Source organism: Gopherus flavomarginatus, chromosome 12, assembly GCF_025201925.1.
Source record: "Gopherus flavomarginatus isolate rGopFla2 chromosome 12, rGopFla2.mat.asm, whole genome shotgun sequence".
Lineage (NCBI taxonomy): Eukaryota > Metazoa > Chordata > Testudines > Testudinidae > Gopherus > Gopherus flavomarginatus.
Genome location: NC_066628.1, coordinates 45,146,161 through 45,169,538, shown reverse-complemented (window position 1 = coordinate 45,169,538; position 23,378 = coordinate 45,146,161). Strand labels below are relative to the sequence as shown.

At 43.3% G+C, this 23,378-nt stretch overlaps 1 protein-coding gene across 2 annotated transcripts in view; it reads left to right on the top strand.

Moving 5' to 3' along the window:
* Nucleotides 1–14,188, top strand: part of CACNG5 (calcium voltage-gated channel auxiliary subunit gamma 5) — a 29,883-nt gene extending 15,695 nt beyond the window's left edge. For both annotated transcript variants that reach the window (XM_050920671.1, XM_050920672.1), the window contains exons 2-6: nt 5,543–5,778; nt 7,202–7,288; nt 8,323–8,463; nt 9,733–9,878; nt 11,188–14,188. In XM_050920671.1, coding sequence (XP_050776628.1) covers nt 5,571–5,778; nt 7,202–7,288; nt 8,323–8,463; nt 9,733–9,878; nt 11,188–11,445 — 840 coding nt within the window. In that variant the 5' untranslated portion in view covers nt 5,543–5,570 and the 3' untranslated portion in view covers nt 11,446–14,188. The remainder of the gene's footprint in view (nt 1–5,542; nt 5,779–7,201; nt 7,289–8,322; nt 8,464–9,732; nt 9,879–11,187) is intronic.
* The last annotated feature ends 9,190 nt before the right edge of the window (nt 14,189–23,378 follow it).

Below are 23,378 nucleotides of genomic sequence, written 5' to 3'. Positions count from 1 at the left end.
CTGGAGTCTCCTCTAGTGCCCTCAGAGTGTGTGAGGGGGACTCTCTTGCATAGTTCTGGGTTCAGGGAGGTGCCGGGGAGACACATGGCCATGGCTGGGGTCCATTCTCTCCCTCAGTGTCTCTCACAAGTCCTCCGAGATCAGCTGTTAAAACCACATGAGAATTGAAGTGGGGGAGATGAAAGATTAGCAGCAATCAGAATGGCGTGATTTTGAAGTCTGACCTTTCAAGTTAGTGCTAGAAATACACCAGTAAACCAGTACAAATTCTGCCAGGACCAGTATATTTTTTGCAAGCACTGGTCCTGGACAAGGGATCAGAAAGAACAATCCCTGCAGTACATTAAAAACTCACTTCTGATTAGCCTCAATGGACTTTAAGGTGCTCATCACTTCTCGGGGCATGTCGATACGGCAAGGTAGCGTGCGGCAAGCTGGGTGTAAATCTACATTGCTGTAGTGTGCGATGCACTAACCATCCTTGGGGACCATGCTTCTGTACCCTAAAAGTTCTGTGGTGTGACTTGCGTGCTGCTGTTTCAATCAGCAATAGGTTGGAGCACAGAAGTAAGTTCTACATGGACAGTTAGTGTGCGGCAGGATACAGCAATGCAGATTGACACCCCAGCTTGCCATGTGCTAACTTACTGTATAGTCAAGCCCTCACAATCAGGCCCTGTGCTGGCAGTCCTGTTGACAATACATGAGCCAGGAATAGAATCCAGCTCCCTTAGTTGTTTTGGCTCAGAAGTATTAACAGGAGTAAAACACAGTAAACTTTTTTCTTGTAGACACTGTAGTCAGAAAAATATGACTCTATATGGACCCAGGGAGTAGAACTGACAAACAGGAAGGTGCCATATCTGCATAGCCACTTTTCTGATCACAACAGTTCCTTAGGGGATGGGGAAATATTCTCAAAGGGGCAAAGACCTTTTTTTCTTCTCAATTATTAAATGATTTTGGCTTTCAAGCCATAGAGGAGAGTTTGGTCAGTAGGAACAGAGTAGAGGTGATTAAATGAAAGGGTTATAGATGTCTTTGGAGCAAGAGTCTCTTCTTTTCCCCATAACCACCCATCCCTACTTGGCTTTGCCTCACCAATATATCAGAAAAAGTGTCTTGGTGTTTCTGCACACGTACAACGTGCATCTTGCTGCTGATGTTCTCTGTAGGGACTGTAATTGCATATGCTGCTCTTTAGTGTGGGTATCTGGCAAGTGATGGTCACACAATTTCAGGCTTGAGAGCTCCCGCTGCCCGATGTTTGAATGAAAGAAGCAATCTCTGTTTTGTATCTTTATGGTGTTGCTAACCACGTACAAAACCCCTTAGTCACTAGTGGCAAATACTGAACATCAGGGTTTCCCAGGAGCTGAGAAAATCATGTAAAAAAACAACAACAAAAACAGACTCTTCATCAAAGCCATAGGCAAGGGTAATACCATGTAGTGGCAGGGTCTTGGCTGGGCCACATTCTTCAAGTGACAGCACTTTTTGTAGCTTAAGTCAGCATCTTATGTGCACAGTCTATCTAATGTTAATGTAGAAAGAGTCAAGTATATTTTTTTTCCAAGATTCAATTAACTTAGTTTTAGTGTTTAGGAATGGGATACTGTCATTTTAAATACTTTGAGCCTCTTCACCATGTATTTCTTTTGAAGCATAATGTTGTGTAAAGAACATTTACACTCAGGGAAAACTGCTTTCATCTTTTATTTTAATATTCTGTGTATGGTCTAATGGAAAGGCAGTGCAAAACTTTGTAGGTGAGGTTAATTGCTTGTGTTTATTTGATTGTTATCAAAGGGAAAGTACATTTTACTCTGCCTAAAGGAGCTTAACTTGTTGGCTGTCCTGCAGATACAAGGACTGTATCATTGTTCAGTGGCAGAAAGTACTTATTGTCACCTGCTTCCCAGGGCAGTAATCATGAGTCTGCGATAGCACTCTTCCTTTGCAGGTTCTCAAAGTGCTTTGCAAAGTGTGAAGTCTTACAGGTCCCCCTGTGAGTTACTGTATATATGTATTAATTTATCCATCTTAAAAAGCCAGGGCACGAACAGAATGGTGGTGTCTTCCTGACTCCCATGCCCCCATATTCCTCTGCTGACGCCACTAAACCCCACTCTCAGAGCAGGGAAAGTAACGCAGGACTCCTGACTCCCAGGCTTCCTGCTTTAATCGCTTGGTCCTTCCTTCACTTCAACAAGGAAGTTTACCAAAAAAAAAAAAAAAAAACCTTAAAAATATCTTCCTTCAATTGTGCTTATTCCAAATTGAGCGTGTTCACACACTGACGTGGCCCAAAATAACAAAAGGTGTGAAATGAAAAACAATTCAGTTACTTCAGTGCAAGCTAATGCACAGAGCAGCCCTAAGAGGCACAAGACCAAGCTATCCCATATTTCTGGTTAGTTATCCCCTCAGTGTTTTGGAAATGCTTCCAACAATTGATATGAAATTGTCTCTTCTGTTTATTTAGGAGTTTTCTGCCTTCCTTGTCGCCTTGCAATGTACACTTTAATTAAACACTGTGTTCTCTTTTGAATTCAATCAGCTACCGTTTTATTATTTGAAGCTTTACATAGCTTGAACAGTGCATGTGCAATTTTAAAAGTAGGACAAGGAAGATGTTTCCTTCTGCTTCTGTGTTAAATTTGGTTGGTTTGTTGTCAAGAGGGAATTTTGTTTGTTTATTTCTGTTGTTTTCTCTAATGCTCAATAAGAACCAAACACACTTGGGAAAGGCTGCATGATAGTCCCCTTATCTGTAGCTCATCTTGTGTCTTTGTAAAATCAGTAAACAGATCTAGCTACCTGATTCCCACCACCAAGCTACAATGACTTTAGCAAAACCTTCTTCATTGCCTCTCAGTTCTCTAACCTATCATTTGCTGTGATTTTTCTTCTGTCTTAGTTATGCATTTGCCCTGTGGCCCAGAGCCCTTAGTGCCTTGTCAGGGAGCAGTGAACTTTTGAGAACATAAGAATGACCATACTGGGTCAGACCAGTGGTCCATCTAGCCCAGCATCCTGTCTCTAAGGTGCTTCAAGTACTCCTGTTCTTTTTGCGGATACAGACTAACACGGCTGCTATTCTGAAACTTGTCTTCCAATAATGGCCCATGCCCAGGGGTTCAGAGGGAATAAACAGAAAAGGCCAATTTACTGAGTGTTCCATCCCCTGTTGTCCAGTCCCAACATCTGGCAGTCAGAGGCTTAGGGGCACCCAGAGCATGGGATTGCGCCCCTGACCATCTTAGCTAATAGTCATTGATGGACCTATCCTCCATCTAATTCTTTTTTGAACCCAGTTATACTTTTGGCCTTCACAGCGTCCTCTGGCAATGAGTTCCACAGGTTGCCTGTGCATTGCTTTTCTTTGTTTTAAACCTGCTGCCTATTAATTTCATTGGGTGTTCCCGCTGTTTCTTGTGTTATGTGAAGGGGTAAATAACACTTCCTTATTCATTTTCTCCATACCATTCATGATTTTATAGACCTCTATCATATTCCTCCTAATCGTCTCTTTTCCAAGATGAACAGTCCCATTTTTTTTTATCTCTCCTCATATGGAAGTTGTCCCATACCCCTAATCAATTTTGTTGCCCTTCTCTGTACCTTTTCCAGTTCTAATATATCTTTTTTTGAGATGGGGCGACCAGAACTGCGTGCTGTATTGAAGGTGTAGGCATACTGCGGATTTATATAGAGGCATTATGTTATTTTCTGTCTCATTATCTATCCCTTTCCTAATGGTTCCTAACATTATGTTAGCTTTTTTAGACTTCTGCTTAACATGAGCAGATGTTTTCAGAGAAAACTCAGTGGTTTGAGCATTGGCCTGCTGAACCCAGGATTGTGAGTTCAATCCTTGAGGAGGCCATTTAGGGAACTGGGGTAAAAATCAGGGGATTGGTCCTGCTTTGAGCAGGGGGTTGGACTAGATGACCTCCTGAGGTCCCTTCCAACCCTGATATTCTATGATTCTAATTATTCACAGTGACTCCAAGATCTCTTTATTGAGGGGTAACAACTAATTTAGACCCCATCATTTTGTATGTATAGTTGAGATTATGTTTTTCAATATGCATTACTTTGCATTTATCAACATTGAATTTCATTTGCCGTTTTGTTGCCCAGTCAGCCACTTCTGTGAGATCCCTTTGTAATTCTTCGCAGTCTGCTTTGAACTTAACTTGGGGAATTTTCTGTCATCTGCAAACTTTGTCACCTCATTATTTATCCCCTTTACCAGATCATTTAGGAATATGTTGAACAGCACTGGTCCCAATACAGTTCCCTGGGGGCCCCCCACTACCTCTCCACTGTGAAAACTGACCATGTATTCCTACCCCTTGTTTCCTGCCTTTTAACCAGTGATTGATCCATGAGAGGACCTTTCCTCTTATCCCATAACTGCTTACTTTGTTTAAGAGCCTTTGGTAAAACTTTAATAAGTAAAATGACCTTTGGTAAAATCTTGTCAATTTGCAATGTCATCTGGAAGGCTCACTGAGAACGACTAAATTCTGCAAATTAGCAAGTAAGTGAACAAACACAATAAAAAAGTAAATAAAGTGAGGCTAATGCATTGCACAATATACTTCATTCATCTATCTAGCAAATGTCATTTAGCGTATGGGCCACAGTGCATTTAGTAAAATTACAAACTCTTAATAATATGAGACTTCAATCTAGCCCCCTGATGGCAAATCGTTTCCCACGGGAGTGGAGAGACAATTATTCACACGGAAGAATGGCTCCGGGTGTATGTGGCTAAGTGCAGATCACAGTGGTTCTCAAGTGTACATGGGTTTGTAATGTGTTTGGGATCCTTGTAGATGAAAGGTTCTAGATAAATGTAAGGTATTATTTAGGCCTTGATCTGTGAAGACTTACACCTATGCTTCACTTTACACATTGTGCATAGTCTCATTGACTTCTATGGTATTAATTCCAACTCCAAAATGTGAGCATGCATGTAAAGCTCTGCAGGATTCGGACTTTAGATTGCAAGATCTCTGGGACAGGGAATGTCTCTCACTATGTATTTGTAGCTTAGAAACACTTACCTACTTCACCGGAGAGTCAGGAGGATAAAGATTGTGACGCATTCGGCCACAGAAGTACCTAAAATAGATAATTAGATGGGGCCCCAATTTTGGTTGTAGAATGTAGGCAACTCAGTAACATCACTGATAAATAATAACAACTCCTGTGTGTGTGTGTGTGTGTGTGTGTGTGTGTGTGTACATCCCTAGGGCTGGATGTGTACATCCCAGAGGCAGTGTGTTCAGCAAGTCCATGAACACTTGGGGAGTAAAACTGTGTGGCAGTTGGGTAGCATTTGGTTCAAATGCTTTGTCTCTCTGGGGAGTTTGTGATTTTTTTAAAGGTTTATTTCAGCTTGACCTAAATAAGTATGAAAGGGGAGGGCAAAGCTTTTTGTCACTTACAGACTTTAAAGAAAGCAAAGTTGGAAATAGATTGGCTGTGCTACAGCCCTGCTAATCACGCCATCTTTTCTCCCCTCCAGCTATTCCTGATTGCCGTCTCGAACCCTGATGCTTTTTGGAATGAGCGCGTGTGGCAGGAAGGCTCTGACTCTGCTCAGCAGCGTGTTTGCTGTATGCGGTTTGGGGCTCTTAGGAATTGCTGTTAGCACCGACTACTGGCTTTACCTGGAGGAAGGAATCATCCTGCCCCACAATCAGACCACTGAAATCAAAATGTCGCTGCACTCTGGTCTCTGGAGGGTCTGCTTTTTGGCAGGTACGGTGTTTTGTACAAAGAACTGTTCACTCTTGTGATTTTCACATCATCTTCAGTGAAGAAGCTTTACCCAGTAAAGCAGTGGGCCGGGAGCCAGGGATTTTAGTCACCTTTCGTGTTTTTACTGCAGATGTTCTGCACAGATCTTGGGCAAGCCACTTAACCACTTCTTTGCTTCAGTTTCTCCACTTGCACAGGGGGGTTGGGGTGGTATAATTCTTTATGCATCAATTGTAACTTTACAATCGGTCCTGAATGAATGGTGGCACAGAGCTGTGCTGCTCAGGAGCACAGCAGGGAAGGAATTACTGAATCACAATTCTCTCCCTGGTTCTCCCCATGCTCCAGCAGGAAATAACCGGCTACTGGATGTGGAATGGGAGGGGCTAAATCGAGGCTCCATTGGTCCTTGCTCCTGCACACCCACTTTCTGGCCACCTGTGCAGTGGGGAGTAGCAGCTCTATGGAGATTACTTCCCCTTCCCTCCAGTGCAGTGACCTGTGATGCAAGTAGTCTGCATAAGAAAGTTGAGAGTTTTCCCTTGCATGATGGGATGAGGTCACAGTCCTGCTTTTTTTGTTTATAAAATGGTTTGCAATGCGGTGGTGTCAGGTGCTTTAGAAAGGCAAAGAATAATGATCACCACTGCTGTAATTCCGCCCCCCCCCGCCAGTTCTTCAGGGGGGTTGCAAGTCTTGCACCACTGGTTTAAAAGAGTGCAAGGCTAGAGTAACCCAAATAATTTTCCTAAGGGGACCAAGCCAGTGGCAGAGCTAGGGGTCACCCAGATGTCCCAATTCACACTTCTGTGCTTTTTACTCACCAGACCATCCATTTTGATTAATCATGTGTTTTGTATCAAATGTTAAACCTTTGTTTTCCTCATCAAAAGTCATCCTAAGCCAAGCCCTCTCTAGCTAACTTAGAATTGCATGGTCTGTCAAAATCCCCCTCACTGCAGATTAGCACTTAGCTCTCAGAGCTTTCTCCTATTCAGGAACAGCTGTTTACATGCAGTTTGTTTGAAAATGCACAGTAGTACCCCATGTTACAATGAACTTCCCATAGCTTGAGCTTTGTTCTTTTCCATTTCCACTGCCCTTCAATAAATGTTCGGAATGACCAGCACAATGTGAATTTTGTATGTGCTGAGCTAACGTGGTAGATACATGAGACCAGCTCACAGTACTCCCTTAGCTATTACTCTTTTTCCAGCGACAGTTTAAAAAGCCAGTCCCTCAAGGATACAGTAGCTAGCAGGCATCTTTCTGCAGCACCACATGCTAACAGTTATGACTCAAAGAGCAGCAGAAAAGGAAAGTTTTTTGCATGCACTGAAATTCATGTAAAATAAAACCAACCTTCTATTAAAGAAAACATTTAATTAAATGACAAGCATGAATCAGACTCTTGTCCTTGCAGGTGAGGAGCGTGGCCGGTGTTTTACTATAGAATACGTCATGCCCATGAACGTCCAGCTGACGTCTGAATCAACAATCAGTGTTCTAAGTAGGTGGTTTATTTACTTTTTTTGTTGTATCATTTATTCTTTAGTTAAAGTTCTAAGGAGTTACTAGGAATTACTTCAGAACTCAAGATGCAGAGGGAGGCTTCTGATTGCCTATTAGTGCTGTGTTGTAACATACAACCAGTTGCTTATGTACTACTACACTTTTTACTTGGTGAAATGCCAGACATGCTCAAAAGTGTCTGATTATGTCTCCCCCTTATGCTGGGGTGCTCACAGCAGCTACAAGCTAGGCCCTGCATCCTGTCACTGGAGTGATCAAGACCAGTGACTTTTTTGGGGATAGATGAGTTTACATTCTCTCCCCGCTGGTGACGAGTACAGCACATACAGATTGGGGCATTGCACAGATTTAGATCCCCTGTGGGGTGGAATGAGTTAAGGATGGAATGTCACAGCTCTCACTGTAAAGTCCTATGTTTTGTTTTTGTCACTTCGAAGGGCTGGTCCACACTAGGTGGGGGCGGAATCAAAGTATCTTAGTTTGACTTACCTGGCTGTCCTCATGGCGGCACGTAGACCGCCGTGGCTCCTCCATCGACTCCACTTACTCCTCCTGCTCAGGAGGAGTATGGGTGTTGATTCAGGGATTGATTACTACCTGTGTAGTGTAGATGTGGCCTAAGTGTGAACCTTAACCATGCTTGGTACATTTTTGAGATGATAATGAGAAGTGTTTAGTGAAAAGACTTGCAATGCTACCACAGAAAATATCGGATGTGCATCTATAAGGCTTCAGGTGGAAACCACTCGTAATACAAACATTAACAGGTGTGTTCTCAGCCAGGTATAATTGCACCTTCAGTCAACTGCTTATCAAAAAAGATTTGGTATGTTGGTTTGGGGGTGGGTGCCAGCACACACATGAGAGAGCAGGAGAGGAAAAAAAGAGATCTAGAGAAAGCTACAACTTGGAGATGTAAAGAACCTGGTCTGTGCAATCTAGCCCAGTTCTGGTGTTAGGTAGGGAGGGGCTAACACTGTTCTCATTTTTCCTCCCCCTTTTTACAACCAGAGATGATTCGTTCTGCTACGCCTTTCCCTTTGGTCAGCCTCTTTTTCATGTTCATCGGGTTTATACTGAGCAATATTGGACACATTCGGCCTCACAGAACCATCCTGGCCTTTGTATCAGGAATCTTCTTCATTCTGTCTGGTGAGTTTCATTGGAATGATCTTAACATTGCACTTGCTGTCTCATCTTGGTATCCTCTGAAAGCCCTTGTACTTTGGGAAGGGATAATAGCCATATAAACCCACAAATTTGTAAAGCTGTAGTAACACTCTGTTAAATCCTTACTTTGGGCTATGTTGTGCTATAGTATTTTTAAGCAGAACTCCTCATTGAAATCAGGGGTGAGGTGGCACATTATGGCTAGACCCGGTCAAAATAGTCATCAGACTTTTTTTAAGATGAAAAATGGCTTTTCAACAAAATGGAAATGTTGTGGAAAATTACCTTTTCCATCAAAAATGCTTGGGCTTTCATCAAGAGCTTAATGTGAACATTTTCATAGGGAAAGAAAAATTCCCAACCAGCTTTAATCATGACTGCTTCACTTGATCTGTGATATGATACCATGCAGTCTCTTAGCCTGGCACAATATATGAGCCTCAACCTCAGGAATTCCAGATGTATGGAGCCAGAGAAAATCAATATTAGAATTTACATCTCATAAGGTCCATCTATGAATAATAATGAAAAAAATACTTGACCCAAAAACTATTTTCCGTAGTCCTTGATAAATCTGCCTTTCCATGTTTTATTTCTCTTTCTTGAGGCCTGTGGGAAAAAAAGGTGTGGTGAGAGGATTTTTTTTTTGTAGTTTTCAGCATTCTCCAAGAATATCTTTTAGCTTATTGTTTCGGTAACTTCGGGGGCTCTTAACTTGGTCTACAAGTCTATTCCGTGCAGTATATAAATGGTAGCTCTTTAGGGACTGCAGTGGTATAATGAGACATGTAGGAGTTTGCATCCACAATTTATTACTCCCATAAGATTGGACTCTTTAAAAAAAAAACAAAAACCAAGACCCTTTATTTCTTATGGTAAGTCAGTCTCAGGGGATGTTTGAAACTTTAAAATAGTCAGCTGGGATCTTCCTACATGAGACAGGTCAATGTTTTATTCATAGCGTTAGAGGAGTGTTAAACAAGCAGCTGTGACAGCTGAGCTTTAAAGCATTTTCGTACATGGATCACTTGTAGTTCAGAAGAGTGTTGCTTAAGAACATAACGGTTTGACTAAAAGGACTTAAATGCATTGATCCTTTCAATGGAGGAGAAGCCTGTTTCCCCAATTTTTTGAAATGCAGCCTACATATTTTAAATTTTAGATACAAATGTTCTCTGAAAGGAGGAACCACCGTGAGCTGCTTTGTGTCTTTACTGAAGAACGTTTCCTTCTGTCATTCTCCCTTCCCAGGTTTATCTCTGGTTGTGGGGCTGGTGCTGTACATATCCAGCATTAACGACGAGATGCTGAACCAGACCAAGGACTCAGAGACTTACTTCAGTTATAAATATGGATGGTCATTTGCTTTCTCTGCTCTCTCTTTCCTTCTCACAGAGGTACTTGTCAGTCGTGAGCTCTCTGGAGTGCCTATAAGGACACATCTATATTGCCCCACAGCTTCAACTACAGAGATATGAATAGCAGTATGCACCAAAGGGCTGCCCTATAGCTCCCTAGGGTGGATGTTAACTAAAAGGTTCCTAGTCCACATTAACGTAGTCCTCTTCAAACAGGACTCCATTAATGCAAAGAAGGAAACTTTTATTCACGCCCGCAGTGTCCACACGGGGGAGTTAGTGCAACACTTTTGTGCTCTCTGCTATTCACACCTGTGTAGTCCATACTGTAGGGCAGTGTAGTCTGGTCTGTTCTCAGGAGTTAAAATATTGACTGTTGGGCCAATCCATTAGGAATTGGTTGTTATGAAAAGGAGGATTGTGATGGGGTTTGAAAGGGCAAGAATCTTGAGGAGCCCCTAATCATTAGTAGACATCTATATGGAATGACAAACAAATAGGCTGATCCTGCTGCTGTCAGCTGAGCCTGTCTCCTGCCAGCCAGTGCAAACCCTGAATGCCAGTGGTCAAAGTAGGTTGACTCAGGAGAAGCAGGAGCACCTTGATGACAAGTGTATTGTTATCTCCGTGTTACAGATGGGGAAGCAGAGGCAGAAGTGACTTACCCAAGTCAGGAGGCCATTTGTCCAGTTTTGAACTGGTTTGTCCTCTTTTTGGGTGCTTTGTTCCCTGTTTGGTCCTGGCAAACCTGGACGTGGTTTTGTCCAGTATTGGACAGGGGACTCTATTTTTAAAAGCAAAGTCACGCCAGCGGGGGCGGGGTGGCACACTCTTAAAGATGGCACCCCCTTGTGTGGCATGACCCTGCATGTACTGTGCATGAGAGGCCATACCAGTGGGGGTGAGGTGTTGCGCTCCTCAAAATGGTGTCCTTCAGTGCAGTGTGACCTCACACGTGCTGTGCGTGAGAAAAGCCCTGCCTGTATGGGTGAGGTGTTGTGCTCCTCAAAATGGTATCTTCCTGTGCAGCGTGACCTCACATGTGCTGTGCGTGAGAGAGGCCATGCCAGTGGGAGCCGCTTCACGCTGTTCCTGAAACTACTGGAATGGCCACCCTATAACCAACGTCTTACCACAAGTCATTTGCAGAGCAAGGGAATGAAATTAAGTCTGCAGGCGCCCAGTCTGATGCCCTGCCCACTAGACTATGTTGCTTTCATAACTGCACGGTCTTGTTTGTCGTTGGCAATGCCAATACGGCTCCTGAGTATCATTCATTCATTTAGAATTAAATCAACCCAGGTTCCTATCCTGTGAGTCGCATCTGTTTCATTTTTTTCCCCTTCAGAGTGCTGGTGTGATGTCCGTCTACCTGTTCATGAAACGATACACAGCCGAGGAGATCTACAGGCCCCACCCCGGCTTCTACCATCCCCGTCTTAGCAACTGCTCTGATTACTCAGGGCAGTTCTTGCACCCTGATGCCTGGGTGCGCGGACGCAGCCCCTCTGATATTTCCAGTGATGCATCTCTCCAGATGAACAGTAACTACCCTGCCCTGCTCAAATGTCCTGATTATGATCAAATGTCCTCCTCCCCATGTTGAATGGCAATTAACCCCATTGCCTACTTGGGATTAAGAGCAAGCAGCTGCTGTGTCCTGACTCAGTTTGTCATTTTTAGGCCACTCTTTCAGGACAATCCTCTATTTATATGATCATAGATGGTGTTAATCATTGCCTAGAGAGTGTGGTAGGTTTTTGGGTTTTTTTAAATGATGCTTACTCTGCATATCTGAAATACATCTAAGGTCCTGATCCCCCAGCCATTCCACACACCCAACAAGTAGTAGATTTGGATGTGGAATAGATCCAGGACTGGGTTTAGGGAGGGTTTGATATCAAAGAACCACCAGTAGCAAAAATGCATTTCATGGTAGGTGGCACAAGCTTGTGTGTTTGTATCAATTTGCTGTAGATTTATTGGCATGAACGATACATGTACATTTCTAAGTAATGGTATTAATTAGAAGAGTAAAAATTGCATCTTGATTTGACATTCACAATGATGGACCATCATTTCTGTGTATCATTTCTAAGTAGGCCATAATGATCGGTAGCCATCCCTCCCAACTATACCTCAGGGGATTTTCAGAGGTCTATAATTACGTTAGGTTCCCACTGACTTTCTGTAGGAGCCAAGACATTCATTTAGGGCATTTGGCAAATCATGTCCAAAAACCATTTATGTTAGACCTCCCTCCAATACGGCTTTGAAAACTTTTGACATCAGAAAGGCAAATTCTTGAAACAAGCGGTCAGATTCTCTGCTGATATAAACTGTCATAGCTCCGTGGAAGTCAATGGCACTCTGCTAATTTCCCCCAACTGAAGATCTGGTGGCAAATTTTATATTTTACAGAAAATAGTATATTATTTCAAGCTTGATTAATTTTGCAGCGGACCTTCGTTGGGGACCTCATTATTCATGAAAAAGTCAATGTTATACACTTTGGTCTTGGAGGACTGAGAGCTACCAAGAGATGAATATCAGTCCATTTCTAAATTTAGTTTGGGGAACTGAAGGTGAAAATCTATATACAGTACTGTTGTAAAAAAATACAAGATTATTGAAAGAACGGTGTCAAAATGTATGGTTTCTACTCTTGTTGTTTTAACAGCCTCAGAAAATGTCCGCATCAGAAAATCCTGCAGGTGTTTTTTGTATATTATATTTTAATTTAAAGTTTGATTGTACTAAATGTAATGCACTGACTTTCAGCATCATTACAATGTATTTGTAATGACCCTTGTACTATTTTATCATTACCATATATACTCGATCATAAGCTGGTTAGTTTATAAGCCGACCCCTCCCCCCCAAGATGGATAAGTAAAAATGGAAAATTTTTAGAATCCGTTCATAAGCTGACCCTATAACTCAAGGGTCAGCAAACTTTGGCTCCTGAGCCATCAGGATAAGCTGCTGGTGGGCCGAGATGATTTGTTTATCTTGAGCGTCCGCAGGCACGATGGTAAACCTAAGTAAAGAAAGTGTCCCAGTGTGGCAGCTGCTTACCCTGACGGGCTGGGACGGCAACTGGTGGGGAAATGTTTTTGGGGAGCCACAGCCTGCTCAGGGGGGGCGTGGCTGAGCAGCACAGCTGCAGCCCGCCAGGAAAGCAGCGTGGGCAGAACTGGAGAGACGCTGGCCTCGCCTCTTCCCTTCTGTCTCTGCTGGCTGTGCTGCCTCTCCCTGCTGCCTCTGTTGGAGGGAGGGACTGTGTCCCACTTCTTCCCCTCTATACCCGTTCATAAGCTGACCCGCTTCTCTGGTGCTTCCCTTTTTTACTAAAAAAATTCGGCTTATGATAGAGTCTATACAGTATTTACCAAATATTCCAAAATATGATCCCAGTTCTGTATCAGGATCCAATAACACAGACCCCTGTGCCCATTGAGTTCTGTGGGGCCCCTGCACAGATATATGGGTCTGTGCTTGCCGATCTGACGTAGTATCAGGGCTAATTCTATCCACCTATTCCAGATAAGAAATGTAATGTATATACTGTCGCCTTTACTCCTGAATAATTTGCTTTATTTTAAACTAGGGCATCATTTTGTACACTCCAGAATTTGTAAATATGGTTATTTATCTGTAAGTTTTTATATTCTCTCACTTAAGGCATCTGTTTCTCATTTTAAAAATAATTTATATATTTATGTAATAGATTTGGTTTTAGGCATCTTTAAGCATTAAAAAACAACAACAGAACCCTTACATTAGAGCTTGATATTCATTACTATAGATAGAAGATGACCTGCTCAGTCCAGATGAAGGGTTTAAAAGCTGAGCTTCTTTTAATGTGTGGTGTTGCAATGTGCAAATATATATAGGCCTGCAAACACATATGCTCGTTGTCAGGAAAACATCCCTTTTCAGAACAGTTATTAAGCATCTTCTTAAATTCCATCAAAGTCCCATTGGATGGGTCTTCTTCATGTGCTTAGTGTGCTCTTGAAAGGCATGGACTTCAGCACATGCTTAAGCGCTGTCGTGAATCAAGGCCAAGAGTAATCTCATAGAAGTCAATGGGACTACCCATGTGATAAAGTTTTCCATGTGTATAAGTGTTTGCAGGGCCTGAGCTCTGTTAGGGAGCTAGGCTATAATCAGGTACAGTAATGATTCATGCCTTTGCCATTTTGCCCACTGTTCAGTTTTCAGACTTTAATTTTCAATCTTGTTCATGTTTGGTTAGACTCTCAGTATACTGAGAGCATTTAGAATAGAACTGTTTTTACCGATGCAATGTTTATAAATTGATTAAATAAGTTTGATGGTATTTACATCTTAGATTCTTTTTTCCAGTTAATCAAGAACTGTGCATGAGGGGAAGAAATTTACGTGTTTTTATTTTAATAATAATCTTGAAAAAAAACTGTGTACACATTTGTTAGAAGAAGTGCCAGTTGAACAATACTACATGAGAATTGTTTGAAACCACAGGTTATCCGTTTCAGAAATGATCTGCCATGCAGTAGATTCTCCAATTTACTTTTAAATCACCCCAACTCCTCTGTGTGGGAACCTAGCAGCTGTTGATTTTTTGTTACCTGACCCTGGTAAAGAATAATGGGGCAGGAGAGGAGGAAAGAAACCATCATTATTACAAAAGGAGTCTCTTCCATCTAAGTGGCTTAAAGCCCAGAATAAATCAAGGATGAAAATTGTCAAAGTAACTTATGTGGATCATTTTGCCTCCAAATGGAGTTTAAGTTCAGTGAAGGTGCAAAAATTCCTCCTCAAGGGCTAGATTAGAGAGACCAAAAAAAAAATCTGTCTAGCTTCCACTCTGCTGTGCAGCTCCTAAAAAATTTAATTCCAAGGTGCCTGGGCATCTCAAGAGGCTTTGGAGAAAGATTTTATTTACAGAAGCCTCAAGAGCAAATTGCTTCCCATCAGCCATAATTCTTCCGGCCCAATTTTAAAAATGACTGGAGAGTCCGAAAGCAGATTCTCCTGAATGTCCAGTGACAGAGGCCTATACTCATCCCTCCTCTATAGCCCAGTCCAGCTCCTACAGAAGTCTTTCTGTTGGCTTCAATGGGAGCTGTTTCTGGCTCCTGCATCTGTTTTTGCCCCCATTTCCGTACTCTCATGGTCCGCTGCGCTGCTCATTTTCTAGAGGGGATTGGTGCTGTGTATGCAAGTCACTTAAGCACATGCTTATCTTTAAGCATGCGGGTAGTCTCACTGAAGTTCACTGGGACTACTTACATGCTTAAGTGCTTTGCTGAACTGAGGCCACTAACAATAAAATGAATAGAGAGAGGCACGTTGGGCAAGTGTGCTGAGTTTGGCCAGCTGTGTGTTTGAATGTGTGTGTCAGATCTGTGAATGGGGATAGACACCTCCCTGCTTCCCATGGAACATATACAAGAACAAGCCTTAATGTGCCAGGCAAAAAGCTTTACAACCAGTGTCCCATCATGTCAACAACAGACAGCCCTGTCAAGGCTGAATCTCCACTCTATTACTCCGAGTGCAGAAGGTGAGGGCCCGCAAGGATTTTAAAAATTAATACTGGCCACTCCAGGCTTGTATTAGACTCCCAAAGTTACAGTTTTTCTCTGACCTTGGCCTGGTAAACGCTGCCACCACCCAAATGCAAAAAAAAAACCAAACCCTTGGACCCAGGAAGGAGCACTTGGGAATTCCTCCCTGTGGGGTACCCTAAGCCCTTTTTTCCCAACCCCCGGAGAAGAGCTGAAAAAGAAAACAAAGGAAATTAGCTGTTGCTACCAGCTAATCAAACAACATGCACAAACCTCTTAGGGCACCACAAATCCAAGCCTGTTCTTTAAAAAGGTAAATTCTATTAAAAACAAAAAGGAAGAAAATACATCTGGAACTTAGGCATTTGCTAGATTTTAAAAGAGCAATTCCAAAAATTAAGCACCCAAAATAGCTTTCTTGGGGGTTAGCTTAAAGGTTACAAGCAAACAAAAGCATCTGGGGTTAGCACAGAGAAGTCCACAAGCGTTAAAAAATAAACGGAGTAAACCTAATTGCGTCTTCCTAAACATTCCTAATTTACTTGTTGTTAAAAGTAGTTGTAGGTATGATCTGATGTTTTTCATATCTGGTTCAAACTTTACACAGCATTCCTGCTTATAGCATTACTGCTCTGTCACCTTCTCCGGAGAACAACAAAGGGAAATTTTGTTCTCAATTTTAAAAGTTCTAGCCTTCCCACTGGTTCTTTTGGTCAGGTGCCCACTCCTTTCCTTATACCTGTGGGCTTGTTAACTCTTTACAGGCAAAGCAAGCAGAGAACAGACACCAAGAGGGATTTTACAGCTAACTGGCTGGCTGGGTGTTCATAAAAGGGAGCCTTTCCCCCCCACACCTTCATTTATCACAAGCCCCCCCATCAGCATGTGGTACACAGATCTGGTTGCTTTTACAGATCTGTCTGGAATAATTGTTTCATTCTCAATTGCTGATAACGGTGCTGTCTCTTGGTGATGGCTGAAAAGCTGTTACCTTTGCATTCTACAGCTATGGTTATTGTATACTCCTGGTCAATCAATTTGAGAGGAAAGGAAACCCTGGGGTTTTGCCATGATGCAGAAATCATCTTTGCTACTCAGAAGAATGACAGACCACTCAGGATGGCTGTGTCACATGGTCCTGATCTCTCATACATTGGAGTCCTGAAATGTGTAATCCACTAAAAACAACATGGGACACTTTATGCTAGCCTAGAGTAAAGTTAACACAGTGGAGCTCAAAGAGGAGCAGCATGGATCTTTCCTTTGCAGTGTTTAAACACTGCATTGTGTTTTACATCTGCCCTTGCAGATCACATGCAGAAGCCTCACACCTTTTACAAGCCCCCCCACCACTGAGTCAGACCATTGTGTTTAGCAAGAGTCTGGAGGCAAATTAGAAAGATAATTACTCTTATTCACTGATGAGCTGGAGAGATCTGCTTTATTCAACAGCTCCACACACGCAAGGCCAAAAGCCTGTATAAACACAGTTACTGACAAAATTGTGTCACTGTCTGGGTAGTATTGCATCTTTAACTGCCTGGTGTGCTGCAGGAAAGGGTGGTGCTTACCAATTCAATGGTATTCTTGCTTGACATCTTTGTCATGCTAGATTATGGTACTGACAAGATTACCAAGCTTCTGTATAATCAGACCCAGGGTTGTGAAGACTTTGTATGGGAGCCATGTGTCTGTGTGTGTATGCACTGTGTACATGTATAAAACCAGGGCCGGCGCTACCATTTAGGCAGCCTAGGCAATCGCTGCCTAGGATTATTGAGGGAGCGGCATTTTGCCGGGGGTGCGGCAGGCGGCTCCAGTTGACCTGCCGCAGGCATGCCTGCGGAGGGTCCGTAGGTCCGCAGCTCCGGTGGAGCTGCCACAGTCATGCCTGTGGATGGTCGGCTGCTCCCGCGGCTCTGGTGGACCTCCCGCAGGCATGCCTGTGGCAGCTTCGCCGGAGCCACGGACCAATGGACCCTCCGCAGGAATGCCTGCGGCAGCTCCACCAGAGCCGCGGGATCAGCGCGGGGGGCGGCGAAATGGCCGTGCTCCTAGGGCGCGAGAAACCCTGGCGCCGGTCCTGTATAAAACACACATTTTCCTAAACATTCAGGCACTTTGGCTTGCTAGCTAAACTAGGAGTAAGGGTGAAAAATCTAACTGGTGCCTGATTTCCATAAAGTTCCCTGTGCTCTCCAGAGCTGTTAAATCCTGCATCAGACTATAGCGTTTTTTTCTTTCACCTGCCACCAGCCTCCCACTCAACACACCCAAATGAATTTCAGCAGTTTGGTAGACAGAGGTGGAGTCCATGACATTGGGCGGCTGATGAGGAACACATGGTAAGTGAAGAAATAGCATGTGGGAGGTAAGCGAGCCTGGACTCTGGTCAGGAGATGGACCTTTGGGACTGAACAACAGTGATGTCATTTGAGAATACCTGTCAGATGAAGACTAGGTGTCTCCTCCTCCCCACCCTTTATCATAATCCCATTTGTATACTCACAGAAGAACCTTTCTGTAAGATTAGTGCAAGGCTTGGGTGAGTGGAGAAATGAGGCCTTTTCGGCTTCTCATCTCGTGATCCATGCTAGGCCTTCCCCCAGCCCACCAAAGAAATACATTGCTGGTCATGCCTTATTGCATAATTATTTCCAGGCTGCCAGGTTAAATGGAGATCGGACTTAGATGTCATGGAAACAGAGAAATAGGGGATGGTTTAATTCCTCCGTTTGTAAATTAGCTAGGAATACCCTGGAAGCCTTATAAAATAATGAGATTCGGCTCTGAATGGAACAGGCTCATTAGATGCTGCCAGCTAAGCTTGATTTATCAGATATAAGTAGCATAAAATATACATGAAGGAGCCGATCTGGCTGGGCCTCCTCAGCTACCATTGAGGTTGAGGGGAGCTGAGAGTCCTCAGCACCTGGCTGGATCAGGCTGCTGGGAGCTATTCTGATTTACTTAGCCCTACCTTTACTACATAAGCTACAGGGGAATGCAAGAGTAGCTGAAGCAGCAGCAGCTCTGCTAAGATATGCTGCACTCTAGCTCTGATACTTGCATCACTGCAGTATCTGAGCACCTCCCAACCTTTCATGTAGTTATCCTCCCAATGCCCCATTTTACAGATGGAGAATTGAGGCGCAGAAAGACTGAGTGACTTGTCCCAGGTCACATGCGGGGGAGGGCTGTGAGTGGGAAAGCTGGAGATTGAAGCAAAGTTGCCTGAGATCCAGGCTAACCCTGGACCCTTCTCCCTCCCCTTCATGAACTTGGACATCTTTAACTGCCCTATTATGGCAAAGGTGGTGAGGCAACTCTGGTGTTACCTCAATTTACCTTGATCCCAGTCAGTCCAGATTCAGGCCTGGATGAGGTACAGAAGCCGTGCTGGTTGTGTTGGCTGATGATGAATCCCGGACCCTCTACCTGCCCCGAGCAGAGGGCTGGGGGAACGAGAGCAGCCCCTGTCCTAAGTCCCCACTCCACAGGGTGCAGCACTCAGGGCAGGTGGAGGATCTGGGGCTCCCCACAGCAGCCCAGGAGCCTCTTGCTACTGCTCAGCTCCAGCTTCTGGCCTGGCCAAGGGCCGGAGCCTCAGGAGGAGCAGGGGGTGGGGCCTCATGGCAGGAGGGTGAGGGCTAAGGCTAAGCTAAGGCACCATCCCTGAGCCTCAGGCAGCCACAGACCGATGCCACAGGGACTCCAGGACAGCATTTGTTCTGGAGTCATTCAGCCCGGGACCAGGACTTGAACTCTGCATTTCGGGGCTGTCCTGCCCAATTTGGGATGGAGAGTCACCCTAGTCACAGATGATTGTAGGCAGGTCTACATCTGAGAGGAGAGGTGGCAATGCAAGTCCTGGCCATTGCTGATCCTGGGGCATTCAGGAGCTGGTGGGGATCTAACAAGACCCAGATTGCTGACCTGTATGACAAAAGGCCAAACGGTCCTTTGGTCAAGAGGCTCATGGAACCTCTGCCTTTTCTTCTGCTTGTTTCCCCCTCACGCTACCCTCCCAGCAAACAAGCATCACCTGCATTTTTTAAGGACTGAGTTCAATGTAGCAGAATGGAGAATTAGATCCTGTTATGTTTTGTTGTATGACCTATGTCATACAGTGTTATGGCTGAGTTCTTGTACATCTATATTTTAACTGTATTAAGGCTGTTTATCCAGCTTGTGTATTAATCTTGCACAGTGTCCATGACTCAGATGGGCTCTGTGATCTTTCAGTTTAAACTAAGAAGGATATAAATGTCTTACTTCCCTCTGTTGCTAGTTTATTAGCTATTTAGAAGAAGCCATATCTCCATGGTGTGACGTTTCTTCCTAAACAAGCAAAATGTGTCATTTTCAGAAAACCTTCTGGTAATAAGATCTTGCTCTGGGATTTTTTTCTATCCCAATAACAGACGTGAAATGAAAGTTTCGGATTCACAATTCACACATACAATAAATAAAAGACACACCCTTTTTTTCTCTCTCTCTCTGGTCCCATAATAGGGATGTTGGGCCTTTTTCAGATTGTACTGCAACATCATTTGTCGTCTGGGGTTTATTTTTTCTGTTGTTTCATGTCTCTGTGAATAGTACAAGCTCTTTGAAGAGTCTTTCTTGAATTTGTCTCTCTGCAAATTGGCTGAGCTGAATCTGGACTGTGTATGCTGAAGTCATATGAAACAGAATAGCTCTTCGTGCCACTCTTATTAGGGAAGCTGACTGTTCACCTCTGGGGTACCGCAATGTGTGTAAATGGACATACTCCATTCAAACAGCAGCAGACCTAAATACATTTTAATTCTGGGGCCATTTTTCCTATGCACACTTGTAGTTTCTTTTTATTCATCTGGGCTTTCCTTAATACACCGTTGGGTCTCTCGCTGAAGCCAGTGGTAAAACTTCTTTGACTTCAATGACAGCAGTATCGGGTTCGGGCGTACAGTACCAATAGGTCACAAAGTAACATTCCCCATGGTGAGGTGTAGCCACTCTTCTCTCTTGGTTACAGAACTCAGATGTAGCAGTGTTGTTTTTGTAATGTCTGCCACACAGGCACATAGCCCCCTGCAGAGTTAGGAAAGCTCACAGAGCTATATACAGCACTAACTCCCAGTTGCAGCATCTATTCTTCCCCCACACATTCTGCAATGAACCATAAAAATAGAACATCCAGAGGAACATGCCATGAGTCCACCCTGCATTTGTCAGATAACTCACTGGAGTTATCTGCCAGGGCCTCCAACGGTTGTACTGGATCCCACTTCAGAGAGAGATCCCAATCCAAACCTCCTTGAAGTCAGTAGGAGCCCTTCTTGTTGATTCCAGTCACCTTTGTATTAGCAAAGGTCCTGATTCAGCAAAGCACTTAAATGCATGTCTAAATCACAATGATTTCAGTGTCTGAGTATGCATTGCTAAAGGGGGAAACTCACATGGGTTTGCACCAGACATTTGAATCCAGTGAAACTCACAGAAGGCATAAAAAGCCCAAATCTGCTTTCGTTTCAACTGGCATAAATCTGCAGTAATTTCACTAATGGGAACAGAGTGACTCCAGATTTACATCAGTTTAATTAAGGGCAGGATATAGCCCTGGATCCTTGCTAACAGCTTAATTCAAAGCTCCAGCCAAACACTGTTTCTGTTTTTCATGCTATTACAGCCGTGCTAAGTTTGTGACCAATTCTCTTTGTTTTATGAAACTTCCCAAGACAGGGAAGACTTTTTATTCTTAATAGATGGAAGCTGCATTTCAATTAAAAGGTTAAACGCAGGATGATAGTGTTGCCAGAGTAATTTTCTGGTGATACATGTTAAATAAATAATACATTTGGTCCAATGGGGAGTTTTCAAACTTTGTGCGATTTGAATTGTACTGACATTTAGGCACCATTCTGCATGTGAAACAAAATAATCTAAAAAATCCCTACACATTGCCAGCCTTTCTGTTTTATTGTGTTCAAGAGAACGTACATGTTTATTAATAATTCACCTATGAATAATTCACCTATGATAAGTATTGTTTTGAAAACAGACAGTGCAGCATTCCAGATTATTCCCTGATAATCCATCAGTACCAACATCATCCGCTAAGAAATCTTGCAGCTGTGCTGATAGGCGACTGCTTTGAATCTTTAATTCAAAGGGCAGTGCACCTTACATACATTTTTAAAAAAGGGAATTCATCCTTTGACTGGGGTAGGAGGGGAGGAATGGTCTTTTGTGACTTGTCTGCATTCAGGGTTGCACCAGTGTAATGTTTTAAATGGATTTAGTTAAAACCAATGCAAAAAGCTACATGGACATTCCTTTCAGTTTAAACCAGACTTATTTCAGTTTATCTTAAGTTAATTAGGAACAGGTTTAAACTAAACTGAAATAAATGGCTCAAAAGCACAATAAATTTATTTAAACTGGTGCAAGTTTGTGTGTCCACATAGTCTAAGGCCCTTAATTCAGTGCTTCAGTCCTAATCAGCAAAGAACCTAACCACGTGTTTCAGTCCCGTTGACTTCAGTGGGACTTAGACTAAACTCCACTGTTGTAGTGCTTCAGTGTAGCCAGTCCCACTACAGCGCTAGAAGGAGTTCTTCCATCACTGCAGGTAATCTACCTCCCTGAAAGGTACCTCCCCAAAAGACAGTAGCTAGGTTGATGAAAGCACTACGTCGACGGAAGAATTCTGTCTACACTGGGGTTAGGTCGACTTACTTACGTCTCTCAAGGGTGTGAAAGCATGGCTATGCAGATATAACTTTTCAGTCCAGATGAGCCCTTAAGCAAGTGTATAAAGTTCAGCACATTTAAATATTTTGCTGAATATGGATGGGCTTAAAAACATGCTTCAATGCTTTGTTCGGCTCAGGCCTCTCTGTAACAGTTGAACTGAAGATTACAAAAAATAAGTGCACTACCAATTCATGACCATGAGTTTCTTTGCAGCTTTGACGCATCTTTATAAGGAGACATCTGTCTTTTGAAAAATTAACCTGGAGGTGTTGCTGGTTGGTTTGTACGGTAACAAATGCCAACTTCTCCAGCAGTTTCAGAGGAAAAAAATGTTCCATGGAGACAGGAGAAGGACGTCATTTATGTAATAGCAACCGCTGTGCAAAAGTACTGCAATCAAATTCAGTTTATCTGGAGATGAGCTTGTCGATTTTCCTTTTATAGGGAAGATAGGTATGTTTCTCACAGCTGAGAAATTAAAATATGACTAAAATGATATTAACCCACTCAAACAAGGACATCAGTGTCAGAGGTGCCACTGAGTTGTCACCTCAATTTTGTGGGCCAGATTCTGCTCATTTACTTTACACGAATTGATTGTAAATCTATTGACTTCGGTATTTGGCACTAGTGTAACTGAGGCAGAATGTGGACCTTAATGCTGGTTTAATCTTCCTCCAATAAGCATCATCAAAGACTGATCCTTAATCACTGGTGCGAAGGGGATAGAGAGGAAAGAAACCAAGTTTCCTCTCGTAGCTTAATTGAGGAAATTGCTTTAAGAAATATAAGGAGCAGACAGATAGGAAGCACTGCCCTTGTCATGGTCTTGCAACTCCTGTCTAGAAAGGGTTTTCCAGCAGCCTGTCACACCCTGCTGCATCTGTGCTGGTTGCTAAGTTTGACAGGAGTGTTTTCAAGGGGGACGGCCTGCAGTTGGAGGCAGAGGAAGTAAAGCAAACAGGCTGTCTGGGGAAGGACTGGGAACAGAACGCTGATCAGCTGCAGCCTGCCTGAACCCCTGAGTCAGGGGAGAAGAGGGTCTGTGGTATTATTTGAGGCATGGGAGCCGGGTAAGGTGTAGGGAGAGACCAGAGTAGCTGAGACAGCCTGCTGAGCCTAGTGGGGCTGAAGGTTTGGTTGTTTTCATATTTCTGTTGGATTTTGGTTAAAAAACAAACTTTAAGGTCCTGTAAGTAGTAAAGTAGTTTGGCTGGAGGGCCTGGTCACTCCTGCAGTT